The 15,689-nt window shown below is 37.2% G+C and overlaps 1 protein-coding gene across 6 annotated transcripts in view; it reads right to left on the reverse strand.

The window, feature by feature from the left end:
• Positions 1-15,689, reverse strand: part of LOC131439112 (RNA binding protein fox-1 homolog 2-like) — a 573,206-nt gene that overhangs the window by 87,401 nt on the left and 470,116 nt on the right. For 5 of the 6 annotated variants that reach the window (XM_058609730.1, XM_058609729.1, XM_058609732.1 and 2 more), the window contains 2 exons: positions 2,527-2,581; positions 1,918-1,959 (listed from right to left, as the gene is read on the reverse strand). In XM_058609730.1, the coding sequence (XP_058465713.1) occupies positions 1,918-1,959; positions 2,527-2,581 (97 nt within the window). The remainder of the gene's footprint in view (positions 1-1,917; positions 1,960-2,526; positions 2,582-15,689) is intronic. The other variant, XM_058609731.1, reaches the window with a different exon arrangement.

The raw sequence follows: 15,689 nt of genomic DNA on the forward strand, positions 1-15,689 counted from the left end.
CCGAGAACGAATTTTGACCACACTATTCTGTTTTATAGTCCGATTTGGCTGTTTGCTAGCTCGATACGACTTGATTCCTTCCCGGAGTCGAGTTCTTCTCACGGTACTATGGGCAGCACCGAATTTTCTGGCCAAATCACGGTCCGACAGATTAGGATTCCTCTTAATCGTCTTTAAAATTTTACAACGCAGTTTCCGGTAGACAGTTCCACTCCGACGATTGGCTTGAGGATTCCGAGTCGTCGTCAATGTTTCCTTATACCGTTTGATAACGCGCCATACGGTATTTCTGGGCAATTTCAGCTGTTTAGCTAGCCTAGATGCAGACCGCAAAGGATTTTCCAAATAACTGTGCACAATTTTTTCCCTTCTTTCGGCTTCCATGTTGATTGTTTACAAAGTACAGTCGATTGGCGAAATGTCAAAAAACATACGTGAAGCTGACAAAATTCCCGACACGTGGACGCCAAGAACTTCCAAATCCATCCACCAGCAGTGCCACAATATGAGCGAAAGTTTGTTCCAATTTTAAATTAAGCAAGCTTTAAACTGTAACTCTGGAACCGGAACTCTGATCCAAATGAAATTCAATAGCATACATAATTCCCGACACGTGGACGCCAAGAACTTCCAAATCCGTCCACCAGCAGCGCCACAATATGAGCGAAAGTTTGTTCCAATTTTAAATTAAGCAAGCTTTACACTGTAACTCTGGAACCGGAACTCTGATCCAAATGAAATTCAATAGCATACTATGAAACCAGGAGGGAAAATCGATCGAACCAGCTCCGAGAAAATCGAGTGCATCTTTTTTGTTACATACACAACACAGACATTATGCGTACTCAACGAACTGAGTCGATTGGTATATAACACTCGGCCCTCTGTTCGAAAGTCGATTTTCACAGTGATTGCATAGTTTTTCTGTATGAGAGAGACAAATACAAAATGTCTCTTGTGTTCAATTCATAAGGTACCCAATTGTCTACCTTTCGAACCTTTCCAATTGCTTTCAAACGCTGGCAAATGGCTGGCTGAATAATTCCAAGTGATTTAGCAAGTTTCTCTTGTGTTTGAGACGGATTTTGATCGAAAAACTCGTTCTTCTTCTAGCTATCATTTTAGTATTGCGATGCAATGAGATATTGAGAGGTGAGATATCGTCAATTGTGGGAAAAACCTACCAACGGATTCTACTTCTTCAGCACAAAGTCACTATTAAACAATTCACTCTTCCGATTCGAGTTTGGGAGTTCGATTTTTTTTTTGGCAACAAACTTAACCGAAGTGGGATACATGCTTGTCCCCCCCGTTGGAAATTCCGATTATATAAGTAACCTGTAGCAGTTACATATTATACATAGATTAGCATACTGCGAACAGCCTCGCTTGCACAATAAATTTCCAGCAATAAGCAACCGAATAGCAAGCACAGAAGAAAAAAAACATATTCCATAGTGATTGGTTTTTATATTACAATAATATTTTACAAGCCACATGCAGGTACAGAGCAGTTGTTATTTGTACAAAAAAAAGAACAATTGTCGCACTGTCAGCTTGTTTGGCATGCATGTATTTTTTTGTTGTTGTTTGTTTATTAGTTTGTCAACTTTCCGATTGTGTAATTGTCCGAGAAGTAAAAAAACAAATAACGTGTCAAAACTGCACATCTATATATAACTGTGACTTTGTGTGGGCGAGTGTGTGTTTGGTCGACTTTCGGAACGAATCGGATAAATGCATTGTAAGCTGCGTCGACCATTCATCCCTTCGGTAGAGTTCGGGATGTTCGGTGTACAACAACTTAAAAAAAAAAATATTGTTACATTCGGTACAATGTTGGTAGCAGCTATTATGAACGTTTGTTTATTTTATTTTTTTTTACTGCGTTCGAGTAACAAATTATTGTTTGCTCACCCAGATGAGGAGCCGCTACGGCGCCAGGTTTTGCCAGGAAAACTGTATGTTTTGCGTGGTTGTTTGTTTTATTTGTAGTAGTAGTTGTTGTTGTTGCAATAAGGCGATATTCAATTGATGATATTTGATGCAATTTCGGGTCGGTTTACAAATTACATACGGTAAGTGATAAATACAGTTTTTTTGTGATGGTTGGTTCATGGTTGGTGGTTGTGGTTTTTATATTGGTTGACAGAATTGTATATTCCAAAAGGGTAAAAGAAAAAAGAGAAAAGAAAGAAGAAGAAAATCGTTTCAAAAATTTACGAACAATTTATTGAACGTTTATTTTTTTTAATGATGATATTGTGTTCATTGCGCAATGAAACAGTTAGGCAACTAGAAATCGGACTGAACGATCTAAGTTCAATTTGAGTGGTTAAAAAAAATCTCAAAGAAAAGCATTCCGTTTCCAGCTAAGCAACAGAAGCAGACTAGTCTAACAAAAAGAATCGAATAATTTTGACAGCAGGAAAAAAACCGGAAAATTCCGCGAACGCAAAACTATGCTCAGTAGTCTAATGAAAGCCATTTAGGTGAGAAACATAATAGTAAATGGAGGGCACTTACCGCTTGAAACTGCTGGAACTTTTTTGCTTTGGACGCGTGCGGTTGCATTATTGACCTACGTGGCGGTATTGTTGTTTGGGGATGCACAGATTGGCGGATTTTGTGGTGATATTTTTGTTGTATTTGTTTTTTTTTGTAATCGTGGTTGGTTGGTTGGTTGGTGATCGTACGAAGAGAAACAAAAGTTAATTAAATGCATTCAAATTGGACTATAAATATATATAGAGCAGGGCATAGAATGGGAAAATTGGGGAAATAGAACGGAACACAAAGGAGGAAAACCGAAAAAGTTTATCTTATCTGTTCAATTAAATCATGCAGTTTATGTTTCTAGTTGGAAGCACGTCAAAACGACGTCGACCAACGGATCAAGCGACCAACTTGATTCGTGGTCTGCAAATTTCTTAGGACTAACTTAATTAACTCGCTCTTCAGTAGCAGCTTCGGTAGCAGCTAAGGGACGTGCCAGTTTCTGACTTTTATGAACCATCGTTGATTCTGAGCCGGTTGAAATGGACGATACCTAAGCGGTGAGATTAATTTCATTAGTCTCGACGATCCAGCGACGGTGCCCTGGAAAATTAGCTGTAAATGATATAAAACTTAAGCCCTTCAACCCAAGCGCTATCATCACCCTCGGCCACTATAACTGCTGCGGGAAAAAAAGTTATTAATGTTGATTAGCAATAAAAATATAAATCCCAAGCGTTTTCTCCTGTAATGAAATTCCGTGCAGGATAACTACAAAATTAAACGTTTGTCAAATGATTTCAATGGGCCCCAAAACGATTGAGGCTGGACGTGGACGTGGCGAAGCTGAAAACAGATTCAAGTAGACCTAAAAAACATGGACAGTTTATAATATCAAGCAGAAATGACCACACAAACACAAAAGCCATGTAAATCTTGCTTTGTGACTATGGTTTATAGTCTCAGTATTGTCAAATTTTGATCTTATGCATTTGATTGGCAAATTGTTGATTTGTGCTTCATCCACTAAACGACACAGAAGAAAATTGTTTACTCGTTGTACGTCGTTGGATACAAGAAATGTTGAACGGTGTAAATTTGAACGTTTTCGAGTCATCTGTGCACTAGCAGTTTCTTGCTAAACTGCTAATGCCTTCTCGCGGTTCACTATTCTTTACGTTTCGTCTTCGACTCGTCAGTACAGAGCAGTTAATATTTAACTGTAGCAAGCAAACTTAAATAGTTCAATTTGAATTGAACTGTTCTGCACTGACGAGTCGAAGACGAAACATAAAGAAATGAGAAAACGGTTATGAGGCCTTAGCACAAACACGATTTTAAGCCAAATCCCTATATAACTAAATTCTTTTTACCAATCACTTGTTTGCATAAGGAGTGCATCGATAAGTAGTTAGCAACATTCAAACAGTTATTACTCTGAAATGGCTTAATTTTTTGCAGCGTGTTTTGCGGTGACATGTTTGTTTACATGTCAATAACAGCTGCGCAATCGATTGGTTTCGGTAAGGTTTATCGTTTCAATCATGAGTCGAATTGATCCGTAAACGCGAAAGAAAATTCTGCACACTTGGTGCTAAGAAAGTAGTGTCACGTACAACGAAATTGCAAAACGGGTGAAAGTGCTCCACACCAGTGTCAAAAATATTATGGAGAAGTTCGGTAAGACCCTTTCCATGAAGGATTTGCCCCGATCCGGTAGGAAAACGGGTCCCAGTCAGCCCGGCCGGGACTTAAAAGTGGTTGAGTACATCAGGAAAAACCCATCGGCGTCAACGCGGGATTTGGCCAAGCAGTTCAACACCAGCATCGGGATGATTCAACGGATCAAAGTTCGGAACTCCCTGAAAACGTACAAGAAACAGAAGGTGCCGAAAAAGTCCCTGGTGCAGCAAGTTCAGGCCAAAACAAGAGCGCGAAAACTGTATAACCGGATTCTACAGAATAAAGACGGATGCATCCTGATCGACGACGAAACCTACGCCAAGGAAGACACTCGAGCGCTGCCCGGACCGCAATATTATACGAAATCGATGTACCAGGACCTGGATGACGTTGACACCACGGTGGCGATGGAAAAGTTTGGGCAGAAGGTGTTGGTCTGGCAAGCAATTTGTACCTGTGGTTTGCGGTCGTCGATTTTCTTCACGAAGGGCACAATTATCGCCAAGGTGTACGAGGTAGAATGTTTGAAGAAGAGGATGCTGACACTGTACAGAAAGCATAAGGCTCCTTCTATCTTCTGGCCGGATTTGGCTTCAGCCCACTACGCCAACTCCGTTCTACAGTGGTTGTCAAAAAATAATGTACAATTCGTGAAAAAGGACATCAATCCACCGAACTGCCGGATCTTCGGCCAATTGAAAGGTATTGGGCAATTGTCAAGCGGCACTTTCGGAAGGAAGGTTCAGTGTCCCAAAACATGCAGGAGTTAAAAAAAACTGTACAGCTGCCACCACGAAAGTCACAAAAGTAACTGTGCAGAATTTCATGAAGAATGTCAAGTCCAAAGTGCGAGCGTTGCACAGAAACTAGGATTTTCTTCAATATAATCAGTGAAATGCATAAAAATGTAATTATTCTACAATATATCGAAAACTGATATAAAAATATGTTTTTTCGCTTTTTTATTCAATAATCAATGTTGCTAACTACTGTTCGATACACTCCTTATAAGTACTGTAGTGATAAGACGAAGACAAAATGTAGGGGAGACCGGGGCTAGTTGGCCGAGTGGTTTCTCTGAAAAGACTATTATGCGCAGTGGCGACATCTATAGATATTTTGGAGGAGTACTAGGTGACCTATGTACCGACGTAATTTAAGGTGTTTTTGTGTTGTCGTTTGTATAGGATCAATTTATATCCGATTTCCAAAAACGTGGTACTATTGGAAAGGATATTCAAAACTTTACAAAATGGCATAAATTTTTATTTTTGTTAATCGTTAATCGGCAGGTTGGCCGAGGTTTGTGTGGGGGTTGGTTGACCGAGTTGTAATATTAGTTTAGGGCAAAGTGGAAACAAATTTAAATTATTAACAAATAGAAATAAGAGATTAGCACCATTAAATGTTGGAAATTGTCGATATGAAAGATGATTCCAATATTTTAAATGCCATCAAAACTTTTAGCATTTATTACTCCTGATAGGATTTTTCGTAGATTGACCCAACCCCGAACAAAACTCGTCCATCAATATAGAATCTGCGATAGATGTAAGCCAAACTCGGCCAACCAACCCTGGCTTTGGGATTAGTTTTATTTCTCCGCATTTGATTGTTAATAACTATTTTCCTGATATTTATTCAGGAATGAATAAAATTACACATGTGCTCAAAAGGTGTATCTTCAAGACAGAGCAAACCGTTTATCAAAAATTCTAACCTGAAAAAATAGATAGAAATTCCGAAAGCAAAACTCGACCAAACAGCCCCGGTCTTCCCTTCATTTGGTCTCGTCTGAGACTTCAGTGTAGACCTTTCACTTAGATGCAAACAAGTTAGTAGCAAAAGGCATTTACTATTTCGTCTGCTTAGCGGTACACGTTGAACCGCGAGATAGTATTAGTAGTTCATCAGAAACTGCCAAAATAATTCTATCTTTGTAACCAGGGGCGTATTCAGGGAGAGGAGTGTAGGGTTTCAACCTTCCTTCTTTTCAACGAAACTTAAGAAATTATTAGGCGAGGCTAGACCAGACATGGGGTTAACCGGACAGCTTAAATATCTTACAAATCTGCAATAATTTCGATCCATCCATTTACTTTGTAAAATCAGCTGGAGGTTAAGACGTCACCCGATCAGATGCACATAACAAAATCATAACACAAGTATATCAACAGTTGATATGGATAACAATTTGTGTTATTTTGAGATATTTAACAAATGAAAACAGTTGAAAGTTAAAACTTATGATAACAATATAATAACAAAATCAGTTATGATGTTTTATTTTCATTTGCAAGATTCATGATAAAGTTTATTAATTGAAAAAATGAGTACTTCCGTTGCTTTATATCGAAATATAATGATCAGAATTTCAAAAAACTAAAAGAAGAAATAAGATCACCAAATAAATTATTCATTCAACAATTTTGGATTGAAACGATGCTAACAGCTGGCTATGATATAGTTTTTCTGTGTTAAATCTGCTATCTAATTTATTACAACTATTGCTATAAATTTCTGCTTTCGGACTTCTGTAGTTATTTGAAATTCAATAATAATTGTGATGCAAACGTTCCAAAATCTGTTACGATTTTGTTCCCGCTAGAGTCGTTTTTGTTATGATTTTTGTTATTTTAACAGCTTACCAGTCAAAAATATTTCAAAATTTGTTACAAAATATTTCTGAAATAAATCATTTCAGTTGTTATAATTATGTTATTACCATCTGATCGGGCAGTCTCACAAAAGGTTGAAATTAAGGTATCTCGGGATTTGGCACTTAATCGTTCTTAATGTTTGTGTGAAACTTTATAGTCTGCTTTTTCCCCATAACGAGTCCGGTTTTGGCCGGCGGTATTTTTTTCAGAATTATTGGATTTTGGGCTGGACACTCTGACGCGACTTGGTACGAAAACTAATTTATATACTTCCAAATCACAAATTAGGAATTGTAGCTGAAGGTTGAATCTACACAACGGTAGAGATAACTTGGGTAAAACCCTGTTTGTAATGGATGTTTTTTTTTAATTTTCAAAAAGTGTCCGGTTTAGCTCCGGTTTCCCCTATATTATGAAAACTCTTTTCTTTAGATAATTAAGTCAATTGTAAAATAATTTCTAACATTCTAACAAACAACTTTATGACAAAAAATTAAAGTAATTCTATACATATTACCTTGCGTATGAAAATTGAAACATATGTTCTGAGCAAGAGGGCCCCCGAAAAAACTTTCTGGGCACGCGCCTGTTTGTAACCAAAACCCCGCTAAATGCTCAAATGAAAAAAGTCATGTGCGTTTAGCACAAATCGGTACCTCGAATGTTTGGGGTTTGAGCGGTTAGTGGAATGAAACTAAACCAGGCCCTTGAGCATTACGTTAGTATTATAACGAAATTGTTAAAATTTTCATAGTGGATTTTAAGGGAACTGTCATAATTTTTTTTCAAAAATGTTTTAACAAAAGTTGCTTTATTAATCAATTTGTAACTGTAGTAAAAAAAAAACGCACATATTCCTCTTATTCGAAACAGAATGACGAAAACCGTCAATTGCTGCTTGTGAGGATAGAAATTGAGGGTTGAATATTAAAAAGAACCTCCGGTGAATACAAATAAGATTAAAACCGAAGTTGAATAACATTACATAACAATAATTAGAATTAGAAGTGGAGAATTTTTATTATTTTGCTTGAAAAAATACTTGAAAAGTCCTTAAGATTAGGGATATTTTTTTCAAAAACTCAAAAAGAATATAATCTCTCGGGTAATAATATTAATAATAATAATATAATCTTCGAAATTTTTGAAAACAAAAATGTTTAAAATGTGTAACAATTTATTCTCATCTAAAGTTTAATTGTCAATTTTGATTTCTGTGAATTGCTAAAACTACTCCTAATCCAAAATTTTCAAGTTTAGTGATTCCTAAAAATATTACGCATTCAACAAAAAGTTTTACATATCGTTGTCAGATAAAAAAAAAGATGAATGAAAATTTCCAAAAAGAGGAAGGCATCGAACATATAAATTTCATAATTTCAACTTTCCCGTCTTAGTGCAAATCCAAAATACAACTTATTTGAATTTAACAGATTTAGAACTGTTTGTACATTTGAGGTCCTCACTAATTTCGTGAAGTGGTAGTGATAAAAGGTATAAACACCTCAGTGAAGTGCCTATATCTTAGAATTGCATGATACGTCATCTGAGAAATATCTACTCTCTGGGATTTTCATATTTCCGAAATCGAAAAAAAAATTTTGATGTCTCATGTCTTAGAATTGCATGCAACGTCGAGATTTGGTGTTACCACGAAAAATTTTTTATTTGGGACTTTGGGATTTTTAGGTTTCTAAAGTCCCAGAGACGATTTTGCTCAATTTTTTTTTAAGATAACACCAGATCTCTACGTCTCGAGACATTTGGCATAACAAATTTAGGGTGATTTTCAAATTCGATTTTTTTTGTTGATTTTAATCATTTTTTATGATTCGTGAAATCGACAAGACTAAAATCAATTTCCAAAACATTACAACCTTTATAAAACCGTCAAATATCAGCAATATTCTGCTATCATCTAGAATGAGCAGAGTTTTAATGTTTATGATCCCTGGACAATCCCAGTTATATGCATAACTGTCCTAACTAATACATTGTACGGAACTCGCTGTATAAAAGCCGGAGTAGAGCGAAGTATTAATTTTCGATACGGTTTCAACAGCCTTCGCATGATCAGTTCTATAAACACTGTAAATTCTTTCGTGTCGAGATGGGAACATACGACAACTTTTTCGCATGGGACAGTTATGCGTTGAACAACAGTACGACAAAGCGCTAACTTCACAAATATCACTTAATGGTATTTGCTAATCATATGTAGCGGCTTGCTTCTATGTCTGAGCAAAGTGCGAAGGAAAATTAAATCCTCATTGTTTCCAAAGATGTGTTTATTTGGGGAGCGGGTCATTTCGCCGAAGAGGTCATTTCGCAGAAAGGGTAATTTCGTTTACACCACAAAATGAATTAAAAAACTTCAAATTCTGGTTATTGGCCTCGTTTTCCAGGTCTATTTAAAATTAGGATTCTTTACTCCAGTTAGGTAGCGAGGTCGGATAGCACACGAGTAAAACTGTGGTTAGATACTCTAATAAATTCAACAAGTTTTCTTGGAAATTCATTAATCAACATTATCATTTTTCATTTGTGTTTATTTAAAATCGATTTCATTCACAATATGAAGACTATTGAAGAATATGGCGAAATGACCCTTCGGCGAAATGACGCTCTCGGCGAAATGGCGTTCGGCGAAAAGTCATTCGGCGAAATGACCCTTTCGGCGAAATAGCTTTCGGCGAAATGACCCTGATCCGGTTGTTGGTTTGTTATGACGTATGCAGTCATGAACATAGTGTAACTTTTAAGAGTGCCAACGAAACCACGTCTCACCTGCAGTTTGAACATGTTTATTCGATTATCCAGAATTGATTATGGTTTTGCAGTTGAATTCCACGTGTGCGGTATTTTTGACGTGAATACGTCTTACTACGCCTTTTAAAAATTCTCGCTTTGTAAGAATGGATAAAATTTAATAGTAAATATCTTGAGTTGTACTAAACGCACAATAACATAATTTGTTCTCAATGCCACTTTCAACAGTGTTATCTCAACCATAAATAACTCAAACTTTGGGAAACAATAAGGAAACCTCATTACGCTTGCTCGGCTTTCTCGCACTCGGACGACGGTTTTGAGATAGTCAGGCACATATCAGTCCCGATGTCTAACTGGAGGAGTACAAAAGGTGCGTTAGTCGAAACTGGATGTCGTGGTGACATTCCACAGCAGCAGCAACAACATACTTTATGCGTGCTGTAAAACTTCTTTTGGATTGAGTTTTGAAACTGAATTCAGAACTGGATTTTGGTCTAAGGTTAAGAACTGAGTTCAAGGTAAAGAACATAGGTTCAGAAGCCAGATTTAAAAATTAGCTTCAGATATACAAGTTTAAAAGTTAAACTAAGAATCTGGAACTGAATCCTAATTCAAGATTCTGGAACTGGTTTCTTGACTTGAAGATGTTGAAACTGAAATTAGTGTCATAATTTTAGCTCGGAATTCGTTACTAGAATCAGGAATTCTACTTCAGAACTCTTGAACAAAATTCTGGATCTGGATTCTGGAACAAAATTTTATATCTGAACTCCGAACCAGAGTTTTTGAACTGAATTCTAAACCAGAATTTAGTTCCTAAATTCAGTTTCAGTATCAATTTTAGTTTCAGAATATAGAACCTGTATGTTGGAATTGAATCCAGAATTGGGATTATGGAATAAAATTTTGGAACTGAATTTAGTTCTAGAATTCGGAACCTGGAATTTGAAAACGAGTTCAGTTCAAGAATTCCAGAACTAGAATTATGAACTGATTTCTTTATCAGGATTTCGAATCTGAATTTTTCAACTGACTTCGAAGCCAATCCCTGGTTCCGAATTTCGTTCATTAGTTTAGTTCCAGTTCCTGAAAGTTCTGGTGTAGATAAATAAATGGTGACAAAATGATCGGATGAATTTCTTAAATCGGTTCTCTTTAGATACTTTCAAATATTCCAAATGAACTATGGGAAGTTTCCTCCAAATAAATAAATACAAATAAAAAAAAAACAAAATCAAATATAACATTGTTTGTTGTATTGTTTTACTCTCATTGGATCATTGTTGGTTTTTGGGGGGTAGAATATGTATATCAATGAATCAAACTTTGAGGGACGGATGTAGCATGATGGGTTAGTCGATGCCTTTCTTGCAGCTCACCTGGGTTCGATTCTCAACTCCGCGTCAGAAAGTTTTTCTGGTCCGAAGAGGCGAATGACCTTACGTTTCGAACCTTCCATAATAGAAACAATGAATCAAACTTCAGTATAGATGTACCGTTACAATTCTAGAAGCGAAGCATAAATTTAGGGGTAAAAAATATTAACAGTTTTTTTCCTCCAAGTTACCAGTAAAAGTTTTCAAAACTCACACAATCAATCAACTAATACAAATGATGATTGATATTCGGATGTGTGAAAGAATCATGTTAGTTTTATTAGTATTCACGTCATCCAGCTATGCATCTGACATTACCCACTCGCCTTTTTTTTTATTAAGTTTTCATCTTTAATCTGTCTGTTTACAGTTTTTTTTACGTCGAGTAGAATTTTTTTCCTACGTTGAGTACAAATGAACATTTAATGAAAACCAAATTTAGAAAACAGAACGTTAAATAGGAGAGAAATTGTTTCTCTGGTCAATCAAAAACTGCTAACCAAAGATAATTGCACCATCGATACTACTCTCAATAGTTCTAAAACTATTTATGGTCAAGAACAAACCAAAGCAAATATTCGTTCCAACCAACAACTCTCTTCTTCAAAACTTCAATTCATTAGCTTGAAACATCGATTCTCGCTAACTTTTTTTTTTTTTCATTTACTGTTGCCAGTTGCCAATAGAGAGACGGTGCGAAGAAAGGTATCTCGAACAAAAATGTCCAACCGATTTATCCAGTGAGAATTTATCGCTGGGTTGGTGTGATTTCTTTTCATTCCAACTTTTATACCATTTTTCTTCATCCGCTGACAGAACGCAGTGGTGTCAACGGATGGGAGTTAATGCGACGCGGGAGGATTGGGTTACCGTAATGCCATCCCATCTAGCATAGCAAAGGCACGGGGAGCTTGCTCACTAACTGAACCGCAAGTCTGTAAATTTTCCACGAGGATATTCGCAGCTCTGAACGGAATCCGATTGCACAGATTTTCATTCTGGTACCACAGACAGACAAACACCCACAAACGCGCTGCGAAAAGGAAATCTCTTGATGCTAGCACAGCTTAAGCAGCTTACGGGGAATTGAAAGGTTGACGGAATGGTTGGGATGCATTTCAGGTAATCAGCCCGCCGCTATTTAGGTATTTAGTTAGTCCGAAAGTTAATTATGAAGAATTGACAACCTCGTCTGTTACAGTAAAAATCATTCTATGGAGGGTTTAGCAGGACAATGCTCCAAAATATAACTTAGTGTTCCGAAACACGTTCCGATATAAATATTTTAGCTCGGAAAAGCTGTTAACCCACTGCAATCGAAAAATTGCAAAAGGTTTCCAAGAAACACCGTCATGAATCACATGAAATTCTGTGAATTTTTTATATTTGACAATAAAGTCGTCAGTCCAGAACATGCCACACCACCGTAAAAAAAACGAGAACCGAACAAAAGATGTTGCATATTTTATTTACCTTTGAAGGTGGCGTCGAACGTTCTAGGAGAAAAGAAAACCATTCGGCGCCGGGGCGATAAAAAATGAAATCAAACACTGACTGGTGCTCCCGTCGTAAGCGACACCAAAAGCGAGTCGAAGAAATCTAATAAAACGAGAACGCATCATTGCGATTTTTCTGGGCGCTGGGGTCTTGCCATAATTCCACACGATTGTAGAAACGGGGTGAGTGACGGCTGCAAATGGTCATCTCGCAAGTACGGCGGAAAAGAGCTTGTCGTTTTTTTCCGTTCAATTCCTTCCTTTTCAATTCCAACGACAACTGGCTCTATTATTTACTGCTGCTGTCAGACCAGCTCAAAAATGCCACCTGGGTGAACCGATTTATTCTTGTCAGCATTTTCCTCGACATTCTGCATTCTGCTCACCATCGCCAGTGAGCAGTTTGATTCATCGCTGGGATGGGATAGAGGAGGCATTAGCGGATTTGCACTACCCTAGGGTATACCTAGAGAATACACCTCAGTTCTGTTGGCTGTGTTTCAATAACACCAACCGAGACTGGAAATAAATTTAGTTTAAATTAATTGCTGAGACAATTTAAATTAATGAAAAATTATATCCAATTACTTCTCGGCCTGATGAAGACTCAAGATCGGGGTCGAAACGTCAATACAGGAAATAAATAAGCAAATTAACAAAATTTTACTCGAATAGTGAATTTCTTTTTCGTTGTCGTTTTGAACATTTTGTCTTCGACTCATCAGTGGATAGCAGTTCAAATAGTTAATAATTCATGTAGATGTAGATGCTAAATTGAGCAAGCGGCTCAGCTTGAACTGCTATGCTTTGTTGAGCTCGAGACGAAAAGTCAATTAAATTTTTTCTTATACATATTTGGCAAATTGTGTTGTGTTGAGTGAATTTAGTGGGTCATTTCTGCTTCGAAGTTATCGAATAATATTATTTTCGTTGGCTATACATTGGAAAAAGGTCATGCGGTCATCTTGCTGGAAATAAAAGTGACATTTAAAAAAAACACATGCTCGTCGATGGATGGCTGAAAATCACAGAATTCCTAATCGTTACAATCCAATCTCTTCTAAACTAATCCATAAATGTCCATGGAAAAAGCGGTGTAACAAACCAAGAATTAAAAATAGCGATCAAAATGCCCAATTGAACAGATGATTTCTGCTTGGCTAACAAGATTATACAATCAACTAACGGCTATACTATGACGATTCAAGGTATTGCCTCCCCCCACCGAGTATGCCTCAGTATGGAAATTAGTTGGTACGTTCATTTGCGCGACTAGTTTTCTTACCTCCGGTTATCGTGTCGTGCCATTTACGGTGAAACGCACGAAAGGAGCGTGGTTTCCGCGGCCAAATGGTTACTTGGTTACTCAAGGGCGTCGCACGGTCTGTTCTACAACATCTGCATCGCACAACAAGAAACACATTCAAAGTATATGGGATTTGTTGGTAGTTTTTTTTCGAAATATTTCTTTTCTTTCGGGAGTTCTTGCTTAGCTGTCTGAACTAGTGCAAACATAGTGTGATCTTTTTTTTCAGATTTTGTGTGATAATGGCAGTTTTAATGGAAGTTGGTACGTGGCTTGATTTGATTAAGATAAACTAAACTAACTAAAAAAAAACTACTATCCAGGAAATGACCAATAATAAAACAGTTACAATTTTGTTGTGAAACTCAAAGCAGTTATGGAGGATGAGTAGTAATTTGATAACTCGCAAAAAACGGCAGTTTCCAGATTATAGAAGATCTAAACTCATAGATGATGAGAGTTGGGTTGTTTGTGAGTGTTGAAAGTGGGTTGTAGAGGAGCGTTTCATATTTGGTTTGGAAAGCAATATCCAGTTGTGGTCGAGCAAGCCAAAGCTTCATCATTACCGGAACGGTAAAAAAAGGAAATATACCGTGAAGTATGCCTAAAGAAGTGATTGTTACTCTTCCTACGCAGACAAGATGCTTCCTTGCTCTTTTGGTCGGATTTGGCATCTTGTCACTACGCCACAGATGTTTTGGAATGTTATAAATCGAATGGAGTCCATGTTGTACCGAAATAGTAGAATCCATCTAACGGCTCCGAGTTACCTATACAGCGGTATTGAGCTCTTGCGAAAAGAGTAAATTAAAAAGTTCATAGTTTCTTCATGCCGCCTAATGAAGTAACTGTTATTAGTGTTAAGATCACAAATAATCACAATAAATAAATAAATTAATTCAAATTTATTCTGTCTGTTTAATCTTATGTGAGAAACAGATAAGAAATAGATATGCATTACAGCAAAAAAGTAATTTGAAAATACAGGCATAAGAATCGAATCTGCGATTCTACTTTAACTCGTGGAACTGCTTTGCCATTGAGCTTCCATGGAGATGTTTAACCGGCTGCTCGGCTACCAATGGAAATTGATCTTCAATGTCAACTTCTCTTTCTGAGCAGCCTAGATAGCCGTGTAGTTTCGGTAGCGGTTCTCAACTGGCTATGAATAACACTCCTGTCCTCCTGTCCCGATGATATAAATCCAGCCGCGTGGCATTCGGCGGTATTATTTCAACCAAGAATTGATCCACTGGTTTCCTGTGCCATGTCGTAAAAGTCCACTAAAACGGGAGCTCGCAAGTCAAGGTGTATTTCTGTGCCGATGAATGAATGACTGCAGGAGCCTAAAAAGGGCATTCGTAAACGGAAAATTTTTAGGCTTTGCCCTTGCGGAGCTTAAAACTTCGTGTCACAGTTAGACTGACTAATTGAAAACATAAACAGAAAATATGTCTATTTTAGAAATATTTATTATTCCTTCTTATCTTTCTTAAACACTGATGATTATGGGACGTTTATTGGTAAGGCTTGTTGAGATTATTATGTAACTCACTCAAGTATCTGAGTTTCAAATGCGGAATTATGTAACTATTCCACAGAAAGTTGGAATTTCACTCACCGTTGAAAACTCGGATACTGGAAATTGTCAGTCAGTCGGACGAGTTGACTAAAGATCCAGCTGGACTAGTTGGATAAAGCACAGGATTCGTTCTAGGGTTGCATCCAAACAAGTCAGCTGCTGCCGCACTCAGACAACAGTATTTTTACCAGATTGGAATCTGAAAATGTCAAAATACTTGTTGCATTTTTTCAAGAGTCATTGCAGCATTTTTGTTAGAGCTCTGACTGGACATTGCAAACTCAACCATCACATGGTTACTATTCAGCGTGATGAGTA

The sequence above is a fragment of the Malaya genurostris genome, chromosome 3 (assembly GCF_030247185.1).
Source record: "Malaya genurostris strain Urasoe2022 chromosome 3, Malgen_1.1, whole genome shotgun sequence".
NCBI classification, from domain to species: domain Eukaryota; kingdom Metazoa; phylum Arthropoda; class Insecta; order Diptera; family Culicidae; genus Malaya; species Malaya genurostris.